Source organism: Zosterops lateralis (assembly GCF_965231275.1).
Source record: "Zosterops lateralis genome assembly, chromosome: 1".
NCBI classification, from domain to species: domain Eukaryota; kingdom Metazoa; phylum Chordata; class Aves; order Passeriformes; family Zosteropidae; genus Zosterops; species Zosterops lateralis.
In genome coordinates this window covers 926271-943037 of record NC_139762.1, presented here as the reverse complement: position 1 = coordinate 943037, position 16767 = coordinate 926271, and the positions used below count along the sequence as shown (strand labels likewise).

Sequence of the window (16767 nt, the reverse complement as noted above, 5' to 3'; positions counted from 1 at the left end):
GCAAGCTGTGTGTCTGCTAAATTCCTCCTCTGGTGCTGTGTGGGGTGTGTCAGCCTCAGGAATGCTCTGCTGGGGGCTGTGGCAGAGCCCTGGGGGCTCCTGGAGACAGCTCAGCCTGGAGGATCAGTGCATTTTCCCTCTGCCAGGCTGAGCTGTGTGTGTTTTGGTTCATCTGGGCTGTTCCTGCTTTCTGGGCTGGCCGTGACCACGCTGGGGTGGGGATCCTGGGGCTGAACTCACTGGGAATTCCCTCAGCACCTCCTCACTCTGACCTCCCCTGGAACTTGGATTTCCCAGAGTAAAAGCATTATGGCCTGGAAGTTATTCTCTCCTGGTTCACAGGGCCAGCTGGAGCCACACTCATTCACTTCTTGTTTCATAAAAGAGACCTTGGAGCAGGCAAAGACTCTGGGACTTAACCTTTGAGCTGTGATTAATTTCTAAATTTAAAGGCTGCTGGTATCTCTGGCAAGCAGGGCTGAGCTTATTAAAATAGAAACTTAATCTGGCGGTGTCTGAAGCTTGGCTTGGGGTGCTGGATACTCCAAGTGTCTGCCAGACAAACCCAGGTTAATGTCCAGACCCTACAGCCTGGGAGAGCATGGGCATGGTCTGGGGGCTCATTTCATTGGGGCAGGTCTTTTCTGGGCTCTTGGCACAGGACACGTTCAGAAATGCAAAGTTTGGGAGGTTCCAAACACACTGAAGGACTTGAAGTCAAGGAGATTTTTTCCAGAGGTGTTTAAATATCCTGAATTTCCAATCTGGTGACATGCCCAGGGTGTCTGGTCAGTCTGGTCCAGAGACACAAACCCTGCTCAGGACCTGCCTGTGGAGCCAGCTGGAGGCCACTTTTCCTGGGAAATCCATGTCCCAACTGGCTGAACCTCTACACGACTGATCTTCCCACAAATCTTAGCAAGTGGCAACCAAATGTGGGTTCTTAACCACTGATTTCCCTCCAGGTTGGTTACTGAGGTGGCCAGAGAGCGATGCTGAAGCCACTGAACCTGCCTCCCTTCCCACATCCCTGCTGCCCTCCTGTCTGGGGATTTGTGGCTCTCACTTGGCTGTTTCCATGATTTACACCATGTTTATGGGAGTGTTTGCCATGGAAATGCTCACAGAGGGTATCTGGAAATGCTGGGATTGAGCCCTGGTGTCAGTGGGGAGCTCTCAGAGTGTTTTTGAGTTCTGTTTCTATTCCTGCTGCCTGTTCCACTTGCTCCTGTCCCAGAGTTGTGGCAGAAGTGCCTTTGGCCACACTGGAGCAGCTGGTGGCATTTCCCTGTATATGCACTCCAAGGAATTGTATTTTATAAACCACTTCAGTTTTGCCACTTTTACTTCGTTCAGCCTTTCAGGAGCCTCACAGGGACCTTTCCTGTTCTTTCAGGCTTCCAGAAATGGGGCTGAAATGTGGGGGATCTTTCCTTGCCTTGATTAAGTGCGTCACTGAAATGTCCTTTTGCTCATGAATCACCATCCTGTCCTTCCCTCCTCAGTGCCAGCCCTGGGGACAGCTGTGTCCCTGCTTTCTCCTTCTCTTCTCCTCTCCCACACTCTCCTTTCACCACTGCAGCTTTTGCTCCTTCCTCAACTATTTAAGAACTCTTCATTCTGCATTTTCAGAGCCAAAAGCTCATTTCCAGGTCCCAAATGCTCCCAGAGCAGCTCCAGGCAGGCATTCCCAGCCCTCCAGCACAGGCAGGGTGGATGTGAGTGCTCAGTGTGTCTTCCCAAAAAATTAATTTCCTTTTATTCATTTTTGTGTCTTCCCACTCCCTTGGGAGCACTGTGACTTTAGTGACCTTTTCCAAGATGTTTTCTTGCTCAGGTGGTTGTGGTGATCACTTCTGATAGAATTCCAGTATTGAATTCCCAGGTGATCACATCTGATAGAATTCCCAGTGTTGAATTCCCAGGTGATCACTTCTGATAGAATTCCCAGTGCTGAATTCCCAGGTGATCACTTCTGATAGAATTCCAGTGTTGAATTCCCAGGTGATCACTTCTGATAGAATTCCCAGTGTTGAATTCCCAGGTGATGACTTCTGATAGAATTCCAGAATTGAATTCACAGGTGATCACTTCTGATAGAATTCCCAGTATTGAATTCCCAGGTGATCACTTCTGATAGAATTCCAGTGTTGAATTCCCAGGTGATCACTTCTGATAGAATTCCCAGTGTTGAATTTCCAGGTGATCACTTCTGATAGAATTCCAGTGTTGAATTCCCAGGTGATCACTTCTGATAGAATTCCCAGTGCTGAATTCCCAGGTGATCACTTCTGGTAGAATTCCCAGTATTGAATTCCCAGGTGATCACTTCTGGTAGAATTCCCAGTATTGAATTCCCAGGTGATCACATCTGATAGAATTCCAGTATTGAATTCCCAGGTGATCACATCTGATAGAATTCCAGTGTTGAATTCCCAGGTGATCACATCTGATAGAATTCCAGTGTTGAATTCCCAGGTGATCACTTCTGATAGAATTCCCAGTGTTGAATTCCCAGGTGATCACTTCTGATAGAATTCCCAGTGTTGAATTCCCAGGTGATCACTTCTGATAGAATTCCCAGTGTTGAATTCCCAGGTGATCACTTCTGATAGAATTCCCAGTGTTGAATTCCCAGGTGATCACTTCTGATAGAATTCCAGTGTTGAATTCCCAGGTGATCACATCTGATAGAATTCCCAGTGTTGAATTCCCAGATAGAATTCCCAGTGTTGAATTCCCAGGTGATCACTTCTGAATAGAATTCCCAGTGCTGAATTCCCAGATAGAATTCCCAGTGTTGAATTCCCAGGTGATCACTTCTGATAGAATTCCAGTGTTGAATTCCCAGGTGATCACTTCTGATAGAATTCCCAGTGCTGAATTCCCAGATAGAATTCCCAGTGTTGAATTCCCAGGTGATCACTTCTGATAGAATTCCCAGTGCTGAATTCCCAGATAGAATTCCCAGTGTTGAATTCCCAGGTGATCACTTCTGATAGAATTCCCAGTGCAGAATTCCCAGGTGATCACTTCTGATAGAATTCCAGTGTTGAATTCCCAGGTGATCACATCTGATAGAATTCCAGTGTTGAATTCCCAGGTCGGTCTGTTCTGCTCTGTGCCTTCAGTTAGAGCTTTTAGCAATCCTGTGGATCCTGTTGTGGTTTAGAAACAATTCCTGATGGAGCTTTAGGGTTTCTCCGGAAGAACTGATGGACATGGAATGGTTTGGGTTGGAAAGGACCTGAAAGTTCATCCAGTTCCACCCTGCCCCAGGCTGCTCCAGGGCCTGTCCAGCCTGGCCTGGGACACTCCAGGGATGGGCATTGTCCTTCCACCACACCCAAGTGGCTCCAGGCTGCCCATTTTGCCCTTTATCCAAGGAGAGAATTTCTTCTCCATGCCAAGATTCCCCAGAAACCCAAAAGCAGAAGCTGTTCCTGCTCACGTTACACTCACCAGAAATACCTCAACACAAACATGGTTCAGTTTCCTGGGGAAAAAAGTTTTGATTTTTTTTTTTTTTTTGTTGAGTTTTCCCACTCTCAGAACCACTGTGGTTGGAAAAGATCTCCAAGACCACTGAGTCCAACCTTTGACCAAGCTTTCTGTTCAGAGGTAGATTTTACAAAGTGCAGGCAATGTCTGTGGTGGTGAAAGTCAGAAGGAAATTTGTGTCCATGTGTTTCCCTTTCCTTTGGCTTTGGGAAGTGCTCAGAGACAGAAAAACTAACAAGAGTTGAGGCTCACACTCCCCACCTGAGCCTCTGTCAAACTTCCAAAGTTTGTTTCTGGCACCAGAGTCTGTGTTTGGCTCTCTGAGTGCAATCCCAAGGTGCAAACCCAGCTCCTGCCAGAAGTCCCACAAACAGACCCTTCCAAGGTGGGACAGTTTGGGGGTCTCAGGTCAGGAGTCACAGCTGGTAACAGGATTTCAAATTGCATTCTGAGAAATAAATCTCATCTCAGTTCTGAGCAGGCAAGGACTGGTGATTAAAGCTGTAGCAACTTCACTCCCAACCCCTGAGAAAATGGAATCAGGGTCTGGATTGATTTTTGAGGGTGTCACTGAGCTGGGGATGTGGGGCTGTGGCAGGAGGCTGAGCTGAGCTGTCCTGCTCCCCCTGAGCCCCATCCTGGGACTCCTCCCTGTGAGCAGGAGCATCTCTGCTTCCCTTGGGAGAGTTCTGGAAAATTATCCTGAGAACTCTCAGGATAAACTCCCAGAGTAGCTGGTGGGTCAAGGAATTCTTGTCCTGTTCAGAGGGAAATCCTTGAATTTCCTCTGTGAACTGACCTGGAGCAGAACTTCTGAGCCTGCAGGATCCAGCTGGTGGCTGCTCTCACCACTGCCCTTGTTCTCTGAGTGGGAAGGATTCCTGGAGCAGTGAATTCCACCTGAGCACCCCCATCCCTCAGAGAATTCCAGACTGCTCTGAGTGGAGGGACCTTTGTGATCATCCAGTGCCAGCCCCTGCCATGGCAGGGACACCTCCCACTGTCCCAGGGTGATCCAAGTGTCCAACCTGGCTTTGGACATTCCAGGGATCCAGGGGCAGCCACAGCTGCTCTGGGAATTCCATCCCAGCCAGGAATTCCTAATTCCCAATCTCCCATCCAGCCCTGCCCTCTGGCAGTTTAAAGCCATTCCCTGTGTCCTGTCCCTCCATCCCTTGTCCCCAGCCCCTCTCCAGCTCTCCTGGAGCCCCTTCAGGCCCTGCCAGGGGCTCTGAGCTCTCCCTGGAGCTTCTCCTCTCCAGGGGAACATTCCCAGCTCTCCCAGCCCTGGAGCAGCTCCGGGGCCTCCTCTGGATCTCTCCAGCAGCTCCTGTGGATTTTGGGCTCCGGGGCTGGGGCAGCTCTGCAGGTGGGGATTCACCTGAGGGGGCAGAGGGGCACAATCCCAGCCCTGGATCCCCTTTTCCAGCAGAAAATTCCAACTTGACTTCCCTGGGAATTCCAGCCCAGCCAGGAGTCCCTTCCCTCCATCCCACCTAAATCTCCTTCTGTCAGCTCAAAGCCATTCCCTGTGTCCTGTCCCTCCATCCCTTGTCCCCAGTCCCTCTCCAGCTCTCCTGGAGCCCCTTCAGGCTCTGAGCTCTCCCTGGAGCTTCTCCTCTCCAGGCTGCACATGATGCTGCAGCAGGGGGGGTGTGAGGTGTCCCCAGGCTGGGCAGGAGCCGTGTGGGGACAGTGGCAGCAGAATTGGCTTTTATTATCCCTGTCCCCAAGGTTTCTGTGTCCCCTGGCTGTGCCCTGAGCTCGGTTCTGTCCCTGTCCTGCTCTCAGCTCTGTCCCTCATTTCACTCCCCTCCCTCAGTGACCCCGGGGCTGCCTCAATGCCCAGAAAGGATTCCTGGGATTCTGCAGGAGGAATAACAGGGGAGAACAGGAGCACAGGCTCACAGAGCACAGCTTGAGGTGCCCTTTGCCCTCCAGACTCTTCAGAGGTTTCTCTGTGCTCAGTTGCTGCTTTTTGTCTCTCCAGGTGCAGATCCAGAACAAGAAAGTCGACCTTTCCAAAGTGTCCTCCAAGTGTGGCTCTAAAGCAAATATCAAGCATAAGCCAGGTAGGAATTCCACCATTTCCTCATTTGTCTGTAAGTTTTGTCCCTTAAACACAGCCCTGGATTGGGATTGGAATAGTTTAAGGGGTTTGCTGCTTCCAGTGCTTCTGGAAATTCCTAAAAATGTTTCTTCTTCCACAATTCCTGGTGGTTTCATGAGCAGAGAGGGGATTAGGAGATGTGGGATGTCCTTTTGCCTGTAAAGATGATCTACAACTTTTACTTTTTTTCTGCTTTTCCTGCTCATTTGAGAAGGAGAACATGGGGATGCTTCCATGCTCATTCCAGGAAGCTCCATCCATGCTCACAGAGGGCTTTGGGGCACTCAGAACATCCCAGGATGTTCATGGAACATGGAATGATAAAGGAAATTCCCTTTAGTTCCTCAGAGCACACACAAAGGTCCTTTTATCCTGGAGTCCACGGCAGCTCCTGAATTTGAAATGATGAATTTTCTGGGATGAATGTGTGGGAATTCCTACTTCCCACTGAGAACACAGCAGTTTCTCTGCCCCAATTCCTGGGAATGTCAAGTTTCTCCTCAATCTGTGCCCAGCCCAAGGTGCTGCAGTCCCCTGCCTTGGCTGAGGGATGCTCAGTGCCCTTGATGTCCAGCTGGGAACATTTCCCATGCACCAGGCCCAGAGTTCACTGCCCAGAGCTGGGAACAAGCACCACAGGCTGCTCTTTGTCCCCTCTGGTGGTGCCCTGAGCCTGCCCAGCCTGGCAGGTCAGAGCAGCTCCCTCCTGCCCAGGAGCCCCTCGCTCCCAGCGTTGGGAACGCGCTGCCACGGCCGCGACCTCTGCCAGCTCAGTGCTCCCGAATAACGAGCTGGGAGTGACAATCCTGCCCTTGTCCAGGCCTGCAGGGAGCACTGCCACCCTGCCAGCACCTCCCTGAGGCTTTAACTGGCCTCAATAAACCAGATCTGTTGGTTTTGGACCGGATCTGTTGGTTTTCACCATGTGCCGTGCCAGGTTTGCAGAGGGTTTAATGATGTCGCCGGGAGGCAAAGCTGGGCTTAGCAAGACTTGAGCTGGGCTTTGGAAAAGCTGTTGGGATGTGGCTGCAGCCAGGGAAAGGTGGCTCTGTCCTTGCAGGGGGATTGGAATCATCCTTAAGATCCAGGATTTCAATCTGTGGGTTTGTGCACAGTTTGATTTGTCAGTAAAGGAGGCACCGCTGTGATAAAGGGATGGAACATTTCCCCTGGGAGGAAAAGGCTGAGAGAGTTGGGATTGTTCAGCCTGGAGAAGAGAAGGGTTTGGGGTGACCTCACATTGTGGCCTTCTAGGACCTGAAGGGAGGCAAGAAAGATGGAGAGAGACAATTTCCAAAGGCCTGGAGTTCCAGGAGAAAAGGAATGGCTTCCCACTGCCAGAGGGCAGGGCTGGATGGGATTTTGGGAAGGAATTGTTTCTGTGAGGGTGGGCAGGCCCTGGCACAGCTGTGGCTGCCCCTGGATCCCTGGAACTGTCCCAGGCCAGGCTGGACAGGGTTTGGATCACCCTGGGACAGTGGGAGGTGTCCCTGCCAGGACAGGGGCTGTCACTGGATGATCCTTAAGGTCCCTCCTAACCCAGCCCATTCCAATTTTCTGTATTCTGTGGTTAATGGGAACTGCAGCATTCTGGAATCTATTCCATTCTGGAAAAATCTCACTAAAATTCTGCAGCTCTTTTTATGACCTCCACCTTCTCCAGCTGCTCCTGCAGGTTGGGTGTGTGCCAGGGAGGGGCTGCACAGGAATCCCAGGGCTGGAGCAGCAGGGAAGGGATAAGGAGGGCAGGGAGGCAGTGACAGAGCAGCAGGAGGTGTCCTGGCACTGCTGGAGGCACAGATGGCTGAGCTGGGCAGGAACAGGGACAGGAGCAGTAGGAATCAGCCTTGTGAGGGATGCTGGGGCTGGCATGGCACAGCTCTGCTGGAGGAGGCAGATCCAGGGAGGATCTCTCCTGTCTGGCTGGATGTGCAGCATTCCCCAGGGTCCTGTTTGCTGGAAATCACCAACTCTGGTCTTCCAGTTTGTAACCAAAACATTTCCTGGGGAGAGGCTGAGCCAGTGACTGTGGAACTTGTCCTGTCCCTCCTCCAGAGGGTCCCCAGCAGCTCTGGGGCAGGACTGGGATGGGAACACCTGGGTGGGACTGCTGGGGACTGCCCCAAACTCAGCCCTGCCCCGTGTCCCTGCAGGAGGAGGAGACGTCAAAATCGAGAACCAGAAGCTGAACTTCAAGGAGAAGGCCCAGGCCAAGGTGGGATCCCTGGACAACGTGGGACACACACCCACAGCAGCCCTCAAGGTGAGTCAGGATCTGGCTTTGCTCCAGTTCTTGTCCTTCTCCTACTCTTCATGAAGTGCAGCTCCTCCACCACAGCCTGTTCCTGCCTTCTGGGGGCTCTGCTGTGCTCCCCAGGAGTGGGGCTGGAGCTCAGGAGGAGGAAAGGAGAGAGCTGGACACACTTTGGGGTGCCTGACCCTGCTGGGCATTCCCCTCTCCATCCTGAGCCCAGCAGAGGGGCTGGCAGGGGCCTCCACCCTCTCAGGTTTTATCTGGTTGTTTCTCACCCGAGATTCCAAAGCTGGTGGTTTGTGTGGGCACAAAGGGAGTGATTTTCCCTCTTGACCTCTGAAGGATTTAGGATCTGCTGTCTGACTCTGTGTCTCTGTGTTCTGTGCTGAGCTCTGAGCTCGGTGTTCAGCGCGAGAATGATGAGGAGTCTCAAGGTCTTGGTTTTCTTGTTTCTCACGTTGTTTATTAATTCTGATCTTACAATTCTCTGTGTCCAGACAAGGTGTTCACAGCAGCCTGGACACGAGGTGACTCCCCTGTGATGGGAGGTCGTTACCTCTTACACAGATAATTATGTACCCATTATTCACAATTCTGTGCCAATGTCCATCACCTGCACTAACAGGGTCATTTCTACTCTGCCCCAATCCACTGAAACTCCTTTGTGCCCACGTCACTGCAGGAGATGGAGGCCAAGGGAGAAGGAGAAGAACTTGGGGCATTGCCCTAAAAATCTCCATCTTGTCCCTTTGCATCTCCATTCTAAAACCCCAAAACTACAAAATCTTCTGCACAGTGATAACTACACCACTCTCAGTAACACCTTTGTGACTTGCAATTCTTCTCTCTGATGGATGTTTTTCTCATGGACCAAAATCAAAGCCTGTGTCCTCCTGGGCTCTGTGCCAGGGAAACCCCCCTGGGCAGACCCCAGACCCCCCTGCACAGACCCCAGACCCCCCTGGACAGACCCCAAACCCCCCTTCACAGACCCCAGACCCCCCTGCACAGACCCCAGACCCTCTTTTTTGGGTCCCAGGCCTCTCTACTGGGGTCTGTGACTTCCCAGGGTGCCCAGAGGGGTGCCCTGGACTCCAGCACACCCCAGTGAGAGCTGGTGAGATCTGTGTGTGCTGGGAGAGGGCACCTGGCACTCAGGGGAGCATTTACAGGATCATGGAATACCCTGAGCTGGGAGGGATCTGTCCAGCCCTGTTTGTGTGAGAGTGAGAACAGCACAGCCCCCATGGCTGTGATTCATCCCTTCTCCCACAGGAACACAAACTGTTCCAGGTCTGGCTGCAGCAATGGGACATCTGTGCTCAGGGAAGGGACATTTCCTCCCTGAGGGACGTGTGAGTCTGGCACAACTCCAGGGAGATGGGAATTGTGCTCAGGGAGTCACTGGAAGGGATCTCAAGGATCATTCAGTGCCACCCCCTGCCATGGCAGGGACACTTCCCACTGTCCCAGGCTGCTCCAAACCCTGTCCAGCCTGGCCTGGGACATTTCCAGGGATCCAGGGGCAGCCACAGCTGTTCCAGGGCCTGCCCACCCTCCCAGGGAACAATTCCTGCCCAAAATCCCATCCATCCCTGCTCTCCTTCAGCCAAAGGCCATTCCCCCATGTCCTGTCACTCCAGGCCCTCAGGAAAAATCCCTCTCCAGATGTGAAGTCTGAGAGGATGCTGTTTCTAAATGAGCTGTTGGCCCTGGAAGCAGAGAAAACCCCTCTGGGAGCAGCCTCAGAGCTGCCAGCGGGACAGACAGACACAGGAAAAACCCCTCCAGGCCCTGGGATCCCCTGTTGGCCCAGCCTTGGTTGGTTTGAGGTTCTCTGTGTGTGTGGGAAGGGCTCAGGGTTGTGCTGAACCCTGGAGGGTCTGGAAAACAGCAGTGCCAGTCCTGGGGGGCAGATGGGATATGGCCACTGCTCAGGATTCTCCTGCCTCCAGCCCTGTCTGGAAACTCCATCCTGGCAAATCACGGCTCAGGGAAAGCTGGAAGGAGCTGGAGAAGCTGCTGCTGCTGCACTGGGAGGGATCTGGAACTTTCTGTAACAGAATTCCAGTGAACTGGAGTGTCTGGTCCATCCACTGGTGCTGTTTGCTGGTGATTGGTGCTGTCACCCAAGTTCCAAAATGTCACTTTCTCAGATTTAGTCTGATTTTGGAGTGATTCCCCCTGTCTGTGGTGACACTGCCTGGCAGTGCTGGTGCTGTCCCAGTGTCTGTCCCAGCAGATCCCCCAACTCCTCTCCAGGGCTCAGCTCTCCCCCAGGGCCACCCAAAGGTGCTGCCCCAGGTGGGATGAGCAGCTCTGGGCTGAGCTCAGAGCAGGGTGGGATTCTCTCTGTGCTCACAGTCCTGGCTCACAGCTCAGCATGAGGGAAAAGGGGCTCCCTGTGGCAGCCTGGCCTTCCTGGGCTGGGACCCAGCAGGTGTTGGGAACACGGAATGTGGAGTGGTTTGGGATGGGAGGGACCTTGAGGATCATCCAGTGACATCCCCTGTAGAGGGATCTTGTCCCAGCCCTGACACCTCCACAGGAAAGGGTTTGGTAGCAGGATGAACCTCACCCACCCCTGGGAGTTCTTGTTTGCCCCAAGGAGTGAAGCAACGACAGCAGGAAAAAAGAGAGGAGGCTGTTCTGGGTTAATTTAACTGCTGGATTTATTCATAATTTATTTATTTATCTGCCCCAGCAGACACCCCTCAGCAGAAACAGTGGGGAAAAAAGGTGCAGGAAAAAAGCAGGAAACCCCCCAATGTAACACCTTTTACTGGGGGGAGGAACTCAGGGATGGGTTTAACTGGGGACAAATCAGGGCCCAAGGGGGTCTGGCTCTGCAGGTAAATGACACACAGTGTAACAAATCAATAACTCGGGTGGGGAGACAGCTGAAGTCTTGTCCCATCACTTGGGGTCCTCACTGGAACTTTGCAGAGTTTTGGGAGAGACCCCAAAGTGACAGACAAGGCCCAGGGGCTGGAGAACTTCTGATTGACACATAACTGGGGTTGGGGTAAAACCAATGAGGGTGGGACATGGGTGACATGGGGCAAACCATTATGACTTATAAAAATGAACTTAATGCAAGGAACAAATACATAGATAAAAGTGATAAAACCAAACCCACACCACTACAATCCCCTGCCATGGCAGGGGCACCTCTCACTGTCCCAGGCTGCTCCAAACTCTGTCCAACCTGGCCTGGGACAGTTCCAGGGATCCAGGGGCAGCCACAGCTACTCTGAGTGTCCCCAGTGTCACAGCAGTGACCCCACTCAGCCCCAGAACACCGGGATTTATCTTTGGCATTCCCTGTGCTGGCTGTTCCAGGCTGTCCCTGTGTCAGGGTCCCCAAACATCTGTGGGGAGCCTGATGGTTCATTTTGGAGATCTCAAAGTGCAAAAGACACAACAGGGGACAACTCAGTTTCTTTAAACAAAAAAATGCGCTTTTATTTAGTGCCCACAATGCGATAGTAGGGAAAGAAAATAGAGAATAGTGAGAAAGATGGAGAAAGAGGGGAAGGGGGTTACAGCTGCCAACGGGGAGAGTCGGGAGTCTTCATAGAGATGCCGATGGATGGGATCTTCTCCAGTGGGGGGATCACAAAGGTGTTTGGGATCTACAGAGTCTTTATAGGTTGGTTGGGGTGGGGACCAAGGCGAGTGTCACGGAGCCAAAGGGAACCAAGCGAGGGGCACAGAGCTGAGGCAGAAAACACCTGAGTTAAGGTTGGGTGCTCAGGAACAAGCTCAAGCCGTACCCCACTCTTGGTAGGGTCAGTATAATCAGCTCAGTCCACTGTAACCAGTTCCATTGTTCTTGCATTCAGTTCTTGCATAGCAAACTTTCCACCTCAGCCAGGCCAGGGGCTCCTTCAAAGTCCAGAGTTTCAGTCCCCAACCATGGGAGACAGTTGTGGGGCAGAGCACACCCACAGACAGACTGTGACACCAGTCGGGGAGCAGGGCCGAGCTCCAGGAGGAGCCCTGGGATCGGTGACACTCTGCAGGCCTGGGCAGGATTCACTGTCCCAGGAGCAGAAATTCCCCCTGACATCCCCTCCCTTTCCCGTGTCAGGGTCTGCAAACATCTGCGGGGAACCTGATGGTTCGTTTTAGAGATCTCAAAGCGCAAAAGACACAACAGAGGACAACTCAGTTTGCTTAAACAAAAAATGCGCTTTTATTTAGTGCCCACAATGCGATAGTAGGGAAAGAAAATAGAGAATAGTGAGAAAGATGGAGAAAGAGGGGAAGGGGGATTATAGCTACCACGTGGAGAGTCGGAGTCTTCATAGAGATGCCCATGGACGGGATCTTCTCCAGTGGGGTGATCACAAAGGTGTTTGGGATCTACAGAGTCTTTATAGGTTGGTTGAGGCGAGGATCAAGGCAAGTGTCATGGAGCCAAAGAGAACCAAACGAGGGGCACAGAGCCAGGGCAGAAAACACCTGTGTTAAGGCTGGGTGCTCAGGAACAAGCTCAAGCTGTACCCCACTCCTGGTGGGGTCAGTACAGTCAGCTCAGTCCACCGTAACCAGTTCTGTTGTTCTTGCATTCAGTTCTTGCATAGCAAACTTTCCACCTCAGCCAGGCCAGGGGCTCCTTCAAAGTCCAGAGTTTCAGTCCCCAACCATTGGAGACAGTTATGGGGCATAACACATCCACAGAGACAGACTGTGACACCAGTCGGGGAGCAGGGCTGAGCTCCAGGAGGAGCCCCGGGATCGGTGACACTCTGCAGGGCTGGGCAGGATTTGCTGTCCCAGGAGCAGAAATTCCCCCTGACATCCCCTCCCATCCCCACCACCCTCCCCATCCCCTCCACTGACCCAGGACTGTCGTTGCAGGCGGAGGGCGGCGCGGAGCTCCCACCACCCAACGGAGCCGGACCAGGCCCGGACGCGCTGCCCGCGGCCCCAGCGCTGCGGGAGAACGGCGTGGGACCGGCCCTGGGCACCCTCAGCACCACCGACCAAAGGGAAATGCAGAGCCTCGACACTCACATCCAAGAAACAAGTAAGTGTTTCTCCCTCGTCTCAAGGGAGCCCGGCAGCCCCGGGCACGGCGGCGTCGCTGCCACCGCAGCCCCTTCCCGACCGCTGGTGGCGACGTCTGCGGGGTTGTGGTGCCTTGCTTTTAATTCAGAAAATTGCCTTTTATCTTCCAGGCATCTAATGATGACATTATGGTATCGTCTTCCGTTCCCCCCCTTCCTGTCCCTTGTCTCCTCCTCTCCCCCGTGTCCCCCTTGTGTCGCTGCAGATTGAGTCTCACAAGGTGACGTTCCGTGCGAAGGCCAAGCAAGGCTGGAACAGACCACGGAGCGGAAATCGTCGTCTCCAAACCCCCCACCCTTTCCAGCAGCACCTGCCCCCGGCGTAGCACCTCTGCCAGCGACAGCCCGGGCTCCTCCTGCGACACCCCGGGGTCCTCCTGGGACACCCTGGGCTCCTCCTGCAACACCCTGGGCTCCTCCTGCGATACCCTGGGCTCCTCCTGGGACATCCCAGGGTCCACCTGCGACACCCTGGGCTCCTCCTGCGACACCCTGGGCTCCTCCTGGGACACCCCGGGCTCCTCCTGTGACACCCCAGGGTCCTCCTGCAACACCCTGGGCTCCTCCAGCGACACCCCGGGGTCCACCTGTGACACCCTGGGGTCCACCTGCGACACCCTGGGCTCCTCCAGCGACACCCCGGGGTCCACCTGTGACACCCTGGGCTCCTCCTGCGACACCCCAGGGTCCACCTGCGACAGCTCGAGCTCCTTTAGTGACACCCCAGGCTCCTCCTGCGACACCTTGGGCTCCTCCTGCGACAGCCCAAGATCCATTAGCGACACCCTGGGCTCCTCCAGTGACACCCCGGGCTCCGCCACGTCCCCGTCACCGCCGGCCGTGCCCTCCCAGCAAGGCTTGTCACCCCCGGCCCGGACCCAGCTTGGCTCTCTTAACCCGGCTCTGGCTGTAGGTGGGAAGGGGACGATGTTCTGCCCGGGCTGGGGGGTCCCTGGCTCTCTCTGTGCCCATCCCGGGGGGACTCTGGGTGTCGGTGTCGCGTTGGGAGGGGCAGAGCCCTGTGGGTTTGGGCCAGGCCGAGTTAACAGGGATAAGCTGTGATCTCTTTCTTTCTGTCTCTTTTTTTTTTAACCCATTTTTCCCTCCTCGCCGCTTCAGTTTCTGCCGCTGCCTGTGGGATGCTGATAAATCCCCTCCACACTCGTTTAGGCTGTTTTAACTGTTGACTTGAAACCTTTTATTCTTTGTGACAAAGTGTTGATGATTTATCGTGTTCGAACCCCGTGCTAAGTTTCCTTTTCTCTTTTTCCTTCTTTTCCGGCCCGTAGGAGAGTTTAGGGACATTTAACCGCTGCTGCCGTGCTGGCTTCTTACTGACATATCCAGCCCTTGTAACTTCTTTGTTGTTGTTTGGGGTTTTTTTTGGGTTTTAAATATTTTACAACGAACGGAGCGAGTTCATGGGATTTAAGCCATGTCCGGAAGGAAAGGCACAGGAATGTGAAAAGGGCAAAACTTGCTGTGAGAGCTCAGGTGGGAGCCTGTGTTGACCTCGAGGTGTTTTAATTGATGCTCGAGATGTGTTAATTAATTGATGCTCACGAGCCCTCCCTGCGCGCGGTGCCTTCTGCAAACGGTGGTTGGTTTATTTATTTAACGGCACGGCCGAGCCCTGGGATTTCTCGTTCCTGGTTTTTCCAGGGGCTGGAGGGAGCAGGAGGCCGTGGCAGGGGCAGGAGGGCACAGGCCGGGAATTCCGAGGCTGCAGCAGGTCCGTGGGGGTTTGGGGAGAGTGGGGAATGTGTGGGGTGTGTGGTTTTAGGGGTGATGGAGGGGGACACGAGTGATGCAGAGGCAGCAGGGACAGGGACAGGGACAGGGACAGGGACAGGGACAGGGACAGGGACAGGGACAGGGACAGGGAAGGGCAGAGCTCATCCCAGGCCGAGCCCAGGGGCAGGGTCAGTGCCAGGGGAGTTGCAGCTCTGACTGAGGAAGGAGATTTAACCACTCTCTTGGAGCTCCTCGTTTCAAACGACACTAAAGAAATGAAAATGTTAATATAAATTTAAAAAAAACCAAAAAACAAAAAACAAAAAAGTGTTCTTGGGTGGTCAAACTAATTTAAAGAGAGAAAAAAAAAATAAAAAGACAAGAATAAGAAAACACTGGGATCAAAGAGAAGTGAACCAGGCCTGTGCTAAGGGGGGCTGCTCCAGGAGGGGCCCGAGGGAAGCCTCAGCTTCTCCTGCTTGTGGGAGCGTTTCTTTGGGAAGAAAAACAACGACACGATAACTCGGAATCTGTATTTACACACGAGATTCTTATTGCACTTGTATTTTTTATATTAAAGTTTGCATGGTTTCTAATAAAATGGCATTAAAATGTACTAGTTTGCATCAAAGTCGTCTGGTAGTTTCATAAGTGCTTTTTCATCCGAATACAAAATTTAAACGAGCGAATTGCAGATTTGCACCTGAAAAGGGGCGGTTATATATACCCAGAGACCTCCCAATGCTTCCCTTCCTCTTCCTCCTTCTCTTTTCCTTCTCCTTTTCCTCCTCCCCACCTCTCCTCTCCCCTCCTCATCCCTGTGATCCCGGCTGGGGAAGGGATCCCTCCCTGCCCTCCCGGCGTGTCCCCGGGATATATCACTGCCCCTCCTGTGACGCTTCTTTCTTTTCTTTACTGCTAAATTCTACACACCAGCTTCAAAGCTTGGCAGCCTCGCCTTGGGTTCGGTTGATTTTTATTATTTTTATTCTTTTTTTTACCAACACTTGAATCGAGGGAAAAATTGAAGGAGAGGAGAGGAGAGGAGCAGGGTGAGCCCCTCAGCAGGATGGTGAGCCTGGAGCCTGGTTCTTGGTCTGGAGCCTCCTGGTTCCTGGTCTGGAGTCTCCTGGAGCAGCCAGGGTGGCCTTGGCAGGGGCTGGAGCCTCCTGGAGCAGCCAGGGTGGCTTTGGCAGGGGCTGGAGCCTCCTGGAGCAGCCAGAGTGGCTTTGGCAGGGGCTGGAGCCGAGCTCCAGGCTCACAGGCCGGGCAGGGGCAACGGGAGCAGCGTTTGTGCCGATGGGCAGAGGCCGGAGACGTTCGTGGGCAACCAAAGAGGAGGTGGAGGCTGAGATGTGGCGTTCCTCTTGCTGCTCCTGGGCCCATGGTGGCCTGGGATACTCTGGGATGAGATTCTGGGATGTCCCAGGATGGATTCCCTGGGATAAGATTCTCTGGGATACCCCGGGATGAAATTCTGGGATGTCCCGGGATGAGATTCACTGGGATAAGATTCCCTGGGATGAAATTCTGGGATACCTCGGGCTGAGATTCTGGGATGTCCCAGGATGGATTTCCTGGGATAAAATTCCTTGGGATGCCCCGGGATGAGATTCCCTAGGATGAAATTCCCTGGGATGCCCCAGGATGAAATTCTGGGGTACCTCAGGATGGGATTCCCGGGGTGTCCCAGGATGGGATTCCCGGGGTGTCCCAGGATGGGATTCCCGGGGTGTCCCAGGATGGGATTCCCGGGGTGTCCCAGGATGGGATTCCCGGGGTGTCCCAGGTGAGGCCCCGGTTCAGGGACTGCAGGAGGAAGGCGAGTGGCAACATTGCACTTTATCTTCTGAGATTGCAAAAAGCAAACGAGCCCTGCCCCGCTGCAAAGGGACAGTGGTGTCACCTTCTCCCTGCGCTGTTTTCCTGGGATTTCCCCGTTTCCCAAAACCCGGCCCAGCTCAGCCCCGGCCTTGCTTCTGTGCCACTTCTCTAACACTTGTCGTGCCTGTGTTTAGCTGACAAACTAAATCCAGATAACACTAGTTTGCTGTGGTGTTTTTTCTAGGACAGCTTCAGTTTTAATACGGATT

The 16767-nt window shown here is 53.3% G+C and overlaps 1 protein-coding gene across 4 annotated transcripts in view; it reads left to right on the top strand.

Moving 5' to 3' along the window:
• Nucleotides 1-15290, top strand: part of MAP4 (microtubule associated protein 4) — a 187972-nt gene extending 172682 nt beyond the window's left edge. For 3 of the 4 annotated variants that reach the window (XM_083884868.1, XM_083884869.1, XM_083884866.1), the window contains 4 exons: nucleotides 5492-5573; nucleotides 7765-7874; nucleotides 12732-12900; nucleotides 13052-15290. In XM_083884868.1, coding sequence (XP_083740994.1) covers nucleotides 5492-5573; nucleotides 7765-7874; nucleotides 12732-12900; nucleotides 13052-13059 — 369 coding nt within the window. In that variant the 3' untranslated portion in view covers nucleotides 13060-15290. The remainder of the gene's footprint in view (nucleotides 1-5491; nucleotides 5574-7764; nucleotides 7875-12731; nucleotides 12901-13051) is intronic. The other variant, XM_083884867.1, reaches the window with a different exon arrangement.
• Nucleotides 15291-16767: the final 1477 nt, after the last annotated feature.